The sequence below is a fragment of the Lampetra planeri genome, chromosome 1, assembly GCF_965212315.1.
Source record: "Lampetra planeri chromosome 1, kcLamPlan1.2.h2, whole genome shotgun sequence".
NCBI lineage: Eukaryota > Metazoa > Chordata > Hyperoartia > Petromyzontiformes > Petromyzontidae > Lampetra > Lampetra planeri.
Window position 1 is genome coordinate 40,680,705 of NC_136107.1, and position 10,886 is coordinate 40,691,590.

The following is a 10,886-nucleotide window of genomic DNA, read 5'->3' on the forward strand; positions in this document are numbered from 1 at the left end:
CCGTGGTCGCGTCCTCCGGTTTCTCCTTGCGCTATGTAAACACAACACATGTCAAACAGCAGCGCACCTTCAAATGAAAGCAATCAAACTCCGGGCTGGGATAGCAGTCCCACCTTCGCCGTTATTCCTTAGAGGAAAATGATTCCCACTTAGCGCGGATTCCCTTTACACGGAAATGTTCAGGAACGCAACCCCTGCGTTAAACGGTGACTTGCTGTATGTGAAGGACCTTGTGTGTGTGTGTTGTCGGTGCTCACGAGCAGTACTTGCCCCAACGGTCAGCATGGCTATACAGGGGACCTTTGTCTGCGCGTGCCGTAGGTGCTGCCACCGGCAGCTGTGACGGCGCTGGTCCTGCACGCCGAGTGGCGCCTCCTGGCCTTTGGCACGAGCCACGGATTCGGCCTCTTCGACTACCAGAAGGCCCACGTGGTTTTCGCGCGGTGGGCCTTCCCTTGTCCCCACTTCACCTCGCCGTGCACGAACCCCTCGGCTTCCCCTCTGCTAAGCAGACCACAAATATTTTTTTATTATCCAGGAGATTCTTCGAGTCTCGAGGATGCTTTGTAGTATTTTGTTTTTAATGAGGGTCCTGCATTGATTGGCTCGTGGTAGCAAACCCACGCGTTTGAGGATTCCAACAGAGCCGTGGCAGTACTGCCATCTCCTAGCCACTCTATAGCCTCACGCATAGATGGATTTAATAATCAAATGTTTTGCTTTTATGGATGTATGTAAAACTTCTTTCGCACCGTAACGTAGCCAACCGTGCTAATCAGAGGTTCAGGGGAAAGACGACACACTAAACACAAAAAGCAGTTCTAAAGAAATTCCTAATATCGGAAGGAAGAGCGTTCCAGACGTCCGCAGAAGCGCACCTGAATGCGCGTGATGCGGTGACCGTCTTTGTTCGATGGCTAGCGAAGGATGATGGATACACCTCAGCCCTCGCTGTTGAAATGGCCGTAAGATAGCAGCCCAGAGTGGGAGTTTGAGTGAGGCCCAGGTCTCCCCAACAATGAGGACACTCATTACGCTTTCAGATGCACGCCACCTTTGGCCAGCTTAATTGGCCGGTCAGGCCTGATACGCGCTGACCCTGTCTGTAGTCATACCGATCGAAGCTTCTTACGGCTGGACAGGCGTCGGGCCCTCGTCGAGTGTGACCCCGCGAATTTGACCCCGCGCGGGCTGTGCGACCCCTTGACCCCCCCCCCCCCCCACAGCTGCACGCTGCACCCCAGCGAGACGCTCGCCCTGGAGGGACCGCTGTCGCGTGTGAAGTCTCTGAAGAAGTCGCTGCGCCAGTCCTTCCGACGCATCCGCAAGAGCCGCGTCTCCGGAAAGAAGCGTGCGGATCCCGGCAGCCCGGCCACCAAGGTGCTGCTCCCCCACCACCCCCACGTCACCCACAAAGGCAATGATCCCCCCCGCCACGTACAGCCTCAACAGACTGTTTGGGCGAGTGCCGGGGAGACGAAGGCAACCGAGCGTCGTGTTGGCCACCCACCCCCTCCTGTGCCACAGTGCCGGCCTTCATAGGTGCTACTCGCAAACAGCACTTGCCCCAACAGTCTGTAAAAGGCTACATGGGGGATCTTTGTTTTGTCTGTAGGTGCTCGCAAACAACACTTGCCCCAACAGTCTGTTAAAGTCTACATGGGGGATCTTTGTCTTTGTGCGTGACCCCCCCGCGGGGGTGCAGGTGCAGGAGGCGAACGCTCGCCTGGCGGAGCAGCAGGAGGAGGCGGCGGCGCGTGACGCTGACGTGGCTCCGGTGCAGCGCCGCGTGGAGCCGCGCTCGCTCGATGACTCCCTCTCTGGCCTCGTGCGCTGCCTCTACTTCGCCGACACCTTCCTGCGCGACGGTGCGACGCTCCGCACCGCTACGCACCGATACGTGACGTTATGCACCGCTACACTATGCATCCCTACACTTCGCACCGCTGTGCTACGCACCGCTACGCTACGCACCGCTACGCTACGCACTGCTACGCTACTCACCGCAATGCACCGCTACGCTACGCTACGCACTGCTACGCACCACTACACCCACTACACTACGCACCGCTATGCACCGCTACACCGTTACGCACCGCAACAATTGGCCAGCCGGGAGCGGTCGCCTCCAGATGTCAGCACGGCCATAGCCCCATTGTGCCACCGGTTACATGGGTAGGACTATGTCTGTATTTTCTTGCTCTCTCTGCAAGCCCTTGTAAGCAGTTGCATTTGGAGGCTTGCCCCCTCTTTTCTCTCCGCCTGATGAAGACCACTTGTGTTGTGATCAAAACCTCGTGGTTTTTTGCTTTTTTTTTATTAAAAAAAAAAATTTTTACTCGACTTTACCAAAAGAACGAAGAATATGAATTACTGCAGTCACGAAAGTTTTAAGTTAAAATGTAATATGTCTGTTTGGATGTTTAACTTCTGTTGCAACGTACGTAGCCAACCGTGCTAACAGGAGGAGCAGGGGAAGGAAAACAAATGAAACACAGAAAGCAGTTCCAAAAAAATAGTTTTTAATCGCAATGATTTAAAAGTGCATAGCTCCAGTGGCTTCCTAATATCGTAAGGAAGAGCGTTCCAGACGGCCGCAGAAGTTCATCCTAAAGCACGATGCGGTGACCGTCTTTGTTTGATGGCTCGCCAAAAGCCGCTGCTGCTGTGAGGATGAGCGGAGTTTGCGTGATGATGGTTTATGTTCCTTGACGGGATCAGCAGAATATTGTGCTTCATTTGTGGCGAGCACTTTCTGTGTGACGAGTGCTACCTTAAATTAGTTATCCTATGGTAGTAATCCTATCTAATTTAACCAGTGTATGTGGAACACTTCATACTTGATGTAGCTTGCAAAACAATGACACAGATTAGCATGATGACTCTAAGGAGGTGGACTGTTTAATGTACTGGTGCAGGGCTGAGTCTATGACAGCAGTGTTGAGTCTATTGAGTCTCTGGGCATCAGTGTTGAGTCTCTGGGCATCAGTGTTGAGTCTATTGAGTCTCTGGGCATCAGTGTTGAGTCTATGGGTAGCAGTGTTGAGTCTATGGGTAGCAGTGTTGAGTGTCTAGGTAGCAGTGCTGAGTCTATGGGTAGCAGTGTTGAGTGTCTAGGTAGCAGTGCTGAGTCTATGGGTAGCAGTGCTGAGTCTATGGGTAGCGGTGCTGGGTCTATGGGTAGCAGTGTTGAGTCTATGGGTAGCGGTGCTGAGTCTATGGGTAGCAGTGCTGAGTCTATGGGTAGCGGTGCTGAGTCTATGGGTAGCAGTGCTGAGTCTATGGGTAGCGGTGCTGGGTCTATGGGTAGCAGTGTTGAGTCTATGGGTAGCAGTGTTGAGTCTCTGGGTAGCAGTGTTGAGTCTCTGGGTAGCAGTGCTGAGTCTATGGGTAGCAGTGCTGAGTCTCTGGGTAGCAGTGTTGAGTCTATGGGTAGCAGTGTTGAGTCTATGGGTAGCAGTTCTGAGTCTATGGGTAGCAGTGTTGAGTCTATGGGCAGTGTAGTTCAATGTACAGGGAAGTTGATTCCAGTGGAGGGGTGCAAGGAGGGAGAAGGACCGAGAACGGATTGGGCACAGGGAGGAGGAGGGCCAGAGAGAAGATTGTTAAGAGAATAATTCTAGACAGGTGATTGACAAAGTGGCTTTCTTGCGTGCGTGCACGTATGTATGTCTTTGTGTGGGCTAACAGCACTTGCTCCTACCGTCTGTTAAGGCTATACGGGGGATCTTTGTCTTTGGGCAGGTGTACGGCACGGCCCCACGCTCTGGGTCGGCACCAACGCAGGCACGGTGTTTGCGTACTCGCTGGACGTGCCCAGCCCCGACCGGCGCTCCGAGCTCGCCATCCAAGCGCTGCTGGGTGAGTGGCGCTGCTGGGTGAGTGGCGCTGCTGGGTGAGTGGCGCTGCTGGGTGAGTGGCGCTGCTGGGTGAGTGGCGCTGCTGGGTGAGTGGCGCTGCTGGGTGAGTGGCGCTGCTGGGTGAGTGGCGCTGCTGGGTGAGTGGCGCTGCTGGGTGAGTGGCGCTGCTGGGTGAGTGGCGCTGCTGGGTGAGTGGCGCTGCTGGGTGAGTGGCGCTCTCCGGTGCTTCCCGCTCCACATTTAGATCTCGCCACCCACCGTGGGCTGTGATTGCGACTTTCCAAATTAAATGAGATGCACCCAACGCTCGCCCTGCTGTGACCACTCCGGTCCATCTCGCCTGGACTCGTTACGATCAACTAGTTTTTATTTTTCCAGGTAAGGCCCACTCTTTTTCAGAAGTGACCTGGCCATAAATGAAAGCCGAAATAAAAGTGGCTTATCAACATGTGTAGATGTATAACAGAATCCGGAGAGAGACATGCAAACTCCAAATATGCAGGTGTCACGGTTGCAATCGAACCCACGACCTCCTGCGTACCAGGCAAGGGAGATAACATCTCGCCACACTTAACCCTGACCCACCGTGCATTGCGTCACCATGCCCGGCCTCGCCCGTTCTCCCCGCCCGCGAACTGGCGCACACCCCCCGCATCGCCACACCCTGCCCGGCAGAGGCCCCCTCTCCGCTTTGCTCCGTCGCCACGCCCAAGCACCACCTGGACACAGCGGCGTCTCCCCATCCCCCCCCCCTTGCGCCTCCCTCGCCCGCGCCCCACGTCGTGCGCAGCAAAGGAGATCCAGCTTATGCACCGCGCGCCCGTCGTGTCGGTGTGGGCGCTGGACGGGCGTGGGCGTCCGCTGCCCGAGCCGCTGGAGGCGTCGCACGACCTGGCGCGCGCCGCCGAGATGCAGGGCGGCCACTCCCTGCTCATCGCCTCCGAGGAGCAGTTCAAGGTCCCACGGGGGCAGCGTGGGGGACGGCATCGCGGCTGCAGCTTCTCCCCCCGAATGCCGGCGCTGGCCCCGGCAGTAGCGCCGGCACAGCGCCTGACCCAAGCAGAGATTACAAAAGAGGCCTAAACTAAAACTAAACTATATTTTTTGTAATTTAAATCCGGTAAGACCCACTGGGCTATGTAGCTCTTATTCATATGCGACCTGGCCACAAATTAAAGCTCAACAAAGTGGCTTATAATTGTCACGTTTAGATTTTTTGCAGCCAAATTCTCTAAATGCGTGACGTTGATTCTAAATGTGGAGGGAAAAACTGGAGGACCCAGAATAAAATCCACGCGACCACGGGGAGATCATGCAAACGCCACATATACAGGCGTTAGGGTCGGGATCGAACCCACTCCCTACTGCGTACCAGGTGAGGGAGTTAACATCTTTCTGAATATATGAGGCACATGCAGGTGTATTTAATGAGAAATAAAGACAAACATTGAGAAATAAGAGGAGAGAGGTGCGTTCAAAATAGACATGGGAAACATTAATTGGCTCTATGTTGAAAAATGAGAGTACAAGGGCAAGGCAAATGTCAAAGCATTATTGGCTTGGGGTGAGCAGTTTTCTTTATGGGACCATTTTTGCCAGTATCAAAATTATTAAAAAAGAATAGGCAATAATATATTAATTAACTTGCTAAATATATTAGCTTGTTGTGTTTGTGAGAATCTGAATTGATATTTGACGCATCCCTACCGTTAATTGATTTGCACTTCCCTTGAGCTGCTTGCTGGGTGCCGCTCGCCTGCAGCGCGGTCCGCGAACGCCTCGCGCCGACGCCGACCCTCGTCCTCCTCGCCGCCGTGGCGCCGCTTTCATTCGTGCCCAGCTCCCGGGTTCGCGTACACAGGGGGAGCGCGCATTCACCATTCTATAGCCAACGTCTCTGCGCGTGCGCGTTGATCTTCTTTCGCGGCGTACGTAGCCAACCGCGCTAATCGGAGGTGCGGGAACGCCGTGCGGTAGGGGCCCAGATGTAGCCCCTGGGGTGTTGGAACGCTGTGCCCGCCTTCACCCGTGCCGCCACCGCAATGGGGGAGGGGGGAGGTTCGGCGGTCGCCGCGTGGGGCGCGCCAGCGCGGGCTCACCGAGGCGCCGGCCCGACTGTCCCCCGCAGGTGTTCTCGCTGCCCAAGGTGACGGCCAAGACCAAATTCAAGCTGACGGCGCATGAGGGGGCGCGCGTGCGCAAGGTGGCGCTGTGCGACGCGTGGGGGCCGCCCGGTCCCCAGGGCCCGCACGGCGCGGCGTTGGGAGAGGCCGCCGGAGCGGCCGGAGGGGGGGCGGCGGGGGGTCAGCGGGACGAGTGGCACGGCCGCAGCCTGCTGCTGTGCCTCACCAACCTGGGCGACGTGCACACCGTCTCCGTGCCGGGGCTGCGGCCGCTGTCGCGCCACGCCTGCGTCCGCAAGGAGGACATCTCCGCCGTCTCCTCGTGCCTCTTCACCGCCACGGCTCAGGGTAGGCCCACGGGGCCGCGTCGCTCTGCCGCGCGGGGACCCCGACGCGCCGGCGAGATGTCGACTACCTCGCCTGGTGCGCGGGAGGTCGTGGGTTCGATCCCGACTCTGACCTGGTGCGATGTGTAAATGTCGCCACTGGTGAGACAAAGGCGGCCGGGCGTGGTGCTGGCCACCCACCACCCCCTCGTGTGCCGTGCCGGCTTTCATGGGTGCTGACTCGCTAACAGCACTTGCCCCAACAGTCTGTTAAGGCTGTATGGGGGATTTTTTTATCTTGTATGTGCAGTCACTGTGCTGTTGGGGAACACAGGTGGTGCACCTCCCAGTCGTCTCAATTAACACACCAGCACCTGGGTCTGTCCCCGTGACCTCCTGCCAGTGGACCTTCGACACTTCACTCGACAGCCTCAAAGCGCACCCATCCTGGCGCGAGCGCCTTGGCGAGGTTGACGGCGAATGGTGGCATTGTTGCCATTACTTATGCGTCCTGCAGGCCTCTACCTTCAGTCGCCCTCGGAGTTCCAGTGCTTCTCTGTGCTCGCCTCGCGCTCTGTCGAGCCGCGCTGCCGGGTGGAGGTGGCGCCGTACGAGAAAGACTTCTCCCCCCGTCCACAAGCACCCGGGTAGCGCAGCCTCCCCCACGTAGACCACAACGACTCCCCAACCCACCACACCCCTAACCCTACCCCAGCCCCACCCCCACTACACCCCTATCCCGAACCCAGCCCCACTCCCACCACACCCCTATTTCTAACCCAGGCCCCACTCACCTATTCTTAAACCCACACTGCCCATGCCATCTCGCAGCACTTTCCCCAATAGGCTCTAAAGCTGATTGGCGTCTGTGGTGTTTGTGTTTGTGTGCACATTGCAATCAGGGTGGTGGATAACAGCCCCGTGACCGTCCCCACAATGGCCAACGGGCAGAGGAAGGAGAGGGAGCGGGCGGACTCGCTGAGCGAGGCTCGAGGTGGGCGACGTTCCACTGCACGTCCCCTTGTCACTTGAGCTGCTTTGTGTTTTTTGTGTTCATGAGCTTCGCTTGAACTCTGCTCTTGGCATGTGTCCTGACTCCGGATCTGGAAATTTCCATTCCTTAATAGCTCGTCGCGAGCAGCACTTGCCCCAGCAGTTTTTGTCAAGACCGTGCAGGGTTCCTTTGTCTTTGCGTGGCGATGTGTGCGTGGGTGTCCTGGCAGTGTGATGTGTGTGTGTGTGTCCTGGCAGTGTGATGTGTGTGTGTGTGTCTTGGCAGTGTGATGTGTGTGTGTGTCTTGGCAGTGTGATGTGTGTGTGTGTCTTGGCAGTGTGATGTGTGTGTGTGTGTGTCTTGGCAGTGTGATGTGTGTGTGTGTCTTGGCAGTGTGATGTGTGTGTGTGTGTCTTGACCGTGTGATGTGTGTGTCTATGTCTTGGCAGAGTGATGTGTGTGTGTGTCTTGGCAGGGTGTGTGTGTGTCTTGGCAGTGTGATGTGTGTGTGGGTGTCTTGGCAGAGTGATGTGTGTGTGTGTGTGTCTTGGCAGTGTGATGTGTGTGTGTGTCTTGGCAGTGTGATGTATTTGTGTGTGTTTTGGCAGTGTGATGTGTGTGGGTGTTTTGGCAGTGTGATGTGTGTGTGTGTGTCTTGGCGGTGTGATGTGTGTGTGGGTGTCTTGGCAGTGTGATGTGTGTGTGGGTGTCTTGGCAGTGTGATGTGTGTGTGGGTGTCTTGGCAGAGTGATGTGTGTGTGTGTGGGTGTCTTGGCAGAGTGATGTGTGTGTGTGTGGGTGTCTTGGCAGTGTGATGTGTGTGTGTGTGTCTTGGCAGTGTGATGTGTGTGGGTGTCTTGGCAGTGTGATGTGTGTGTGGGTGTCTTGGCAGAGTGATGTGTGTGTGTGTGGTGTCTTGGCAGTGTGATTGTGTGTGTGTGTCTTGGCAGTGTGATGTGTGTGTGGGTGTCTTGGCAGTGTGATGTGTGTGTGGGTGTCTTGGCAGTGTGATGTGTGTGTGGGTGTCCCGGCAGATCGCTGCCAACATTCCTTCCCGGCACATCCGAGGCAGTCATTCCCCCATATGGCAATAATAATTTCACGTCAGTTGCGCTATAAAACGTTTCCCCCTTCCACAAAGGGTTTCTAATATAAACCTCCTTGCACGTTTGCAGCTGACGCGGCTCGGCGTTCTAGCCTCGTGCCCCCCCCCCCCACATGCTGCTCTCCTACCGCGACGCGTGACGGCCTGAGTGGGCGTGGTGTTGTTGTTGTTGTGGGGTTATTATCTTACGTGGATTTATGGAGCAGCAGTGCCTTAATCCAAGGCACTTTACAACAATTGTACAATATGTAAGATGATAGTGGTCGAAATAATAAAGAGTAGGGTTATTAAGAGCGGTGATGTTATGCTGACAGGAGAACAGGCGGTGAGGTTAAGGAGGGGTTGGGGTAGTGACAGGGGTAGTGACAGGGGTAGTGGCAGGGGTTGGGGTAGTGATAGGGGTTGGTAGTGACAGGGGTAGTGATAGGGGTAGTGACCGGGGTAGTGGCAGGGGTTGGGGTAGTGATAGGGGTTGGTAGTGACAGGGGTAGTGACCGGGGTAGTGGCAGGGGTCGGGGTAGTGGTAGAGGCGTAGTTGCAGCAGGAGGAGTAATGCAGATTCGAGAGGTTTTTTTCCTGTCTCATGTTATTGTTTTTTCGCATTTAGAGGCCACCTCATTGTAAAAAAATAAAAATGTTTTAACGACTTTATTTTAGCCGGTAAAGCCCACTGAGCTACATAGCTCTTTTTCAGAAGCGACCTGGCCACAATTGATAGCGGTACAAAGTGGCTTATCATCGTGTGGAAATTTTCAGCAGCCAAATATTCTGAACGCACATTGATTCTAAATGTGGAGGAGAAAACCGGAGGTCGCAGAGAAAAATCCACTCGACCACGGGGAGAGTGAGAGATATGCAAACTCCAAATATACAGCAGCAGGCGTCATGGTCGGGATCAAACGCAAGACCTCCTGCATACCAGGCGAGGGAGATAACATCTCACCATCGCGGTGCCCCAATTTGAGGCCCTAAGCTGTAGCTTGCTTAGCTTATGCCTAAATAAGACCCTGGCTCCGTGGCTCCGTGGCTCCGTCCCTGCTTATGCTCCACATGACCCCCCCCCCCCGCACACTGCAGGCGTCCTGGAGGAGATCCAACAGACGCTGGCCGAGAGTTTCCTGGAGACGTCGCTGGGCTCCATGGAGCTGACGGCCGACATCACCATGGAGGAGGTCAAGGACTACCTGTCGTGAGTGCCTTGCGTCCCACGCGCGTCCCGACGTCGCTCGGCGTCAAGCGCCGTTCCCCTGGACACAACTGGGCCTTACTCCTTCCCTTGGAAAATGTCCTTGCAGAGGTCATTTTCTCCCTCGCTCTGCTATCAGCATGCTCTGTATGACCTCCGTGACCCAGTAGGTCTGGCTCCCAGCAGGGACGTGCTCCACTGGAGCAGGCCGGCTGGATGTGGTCGTGACGTCGTTCTCTTCTCGCAGCCGTTCTCTCCATTCTGGTTCTTTTGGACCCACACTGCAGTCTGAATTCCATTGATCGTTCACCCTTCGTTACGCCCGACTACTCTTCAGCTTCCATTCTTATTTTCCATCCTGCTTCTTCCGTCTGCTTGAAAGGGGTCCCTTCCTGTCAGAAACCCCGATTGGGGTTCCTCAAGATGTGTGGCGAGTGTGAATGTGTGGCGAGTGTGAATGTGTGTGAGCATGGGGGTGTGCCCTCCAGCAACAACGGAGGGCAGAGGAGCGACGCTCGCAACAATGAGCGCAGTTTTTGCATCTGTCAGTCATCTTCGTCGAAACTATATATCTGTTGTATGTACTAGGTAAGGCCCACTGAGCCATATAGCTCTTTTTCATAAGCAACCTGGCCACAAAAGATCCCTCAGCAAAGTGGCTTATCACGTGGAAATGTATAGCAGCAGCCAGAAACTCTTAAAACACACTTCGATTCTAAATGTGGAGGGGGATAAAGGGAGGACCCGGAGAAAAATCCACGCTACCACGGAGAGAGAAAGAAAGACGTGCAAACTCCAAATACAGAACAGGCATCATAAGGGTCGGGGATCGAACCCACGACCTGCTGCATACCAGGCGAGGGCGATAACGTCTCGCCACCGTGGCATCTCACAAACAGTGCTCCCTGACAGCAATCGCCGCGGTAGTTTTTGTTGTTTACGGCTGAGCAGGGCGCTTGTATGTCTCTGCTGCGTGCAGGACGGCGGACGAGGCGGAGAGGAACCTGCGGAGGATCGCCGAGGAGGACGCCGCTGCCTCTGCCACGGCCGTTCGAGGCGCCTGTGAGCCCCGCAATGCCAGCAGCAGTAACAATCGTAACGGCGGCGTTGTGTATCGCGTCGTTCATGCCAAGTGCATCGCGCAACGCTGTACACTAATTGCATATGAGGGCCAAATGCTCGCACAGCTCTGCATGCAGCATGTTAACCTGGTAACAAGATGGCACTCTCCTCACCAATGACACGCTTAACAATAATAATAACAATCAGAATTTGTATAAAAAAAAACATCT

The 10,886-nt window shown here is 55.4% G+C and overlaps 1 protein-coding gene across 2 annotated transcripts in view; it reads left to right on the forward strand.

The window, feature by feature from the left end:
- LLGL1 (LLGL scribble cell polarity complex component 1) overlaps positions 1–10,886 on the forward strand; it is a 56,258-nt gene that overhangs the window by 40,803 nt on the left and 4,569 nt on the right. For both annotated transcript variants that reach the window (XM_078601291.1, XM_078601293.1), the window contains exons 16-25: positions 322–443; positions 1,227–1,380; positions 1,706–1,868; positions 3,745–3,861; positions 4,651–4,817; positions 5,989–6,331; positions 6,827–6,956; positions 7,212–7,303; positions 9,486–9,597; positions 10,574–10,656. In XM_078601291.1, coding sequence (XP_078457417.1) covers positions 322–443; positions 1,227–1,380; positions 1,706–1,868; positions 3,745–3,861; positions 4,651–4,817; positions 5,989–6,331; positions 6,827–6,956; positions 7,212–7,303; positions 9,486–9,597; positions 10,574–10,656 — 1,483 coding nt within the window. The remainder of the gene's footprint in view (positions 1–321; positions 444–1,226; positions 1,381–1,705; positions 1,869–3,744; positions 3,862–4,650; positions 4,818–5,988; positions 6,332–6,826; positions 6,957–7,211; positions 7,304–9,485; positions 9,598–10,573; positions 10,657–10,886) is intronic.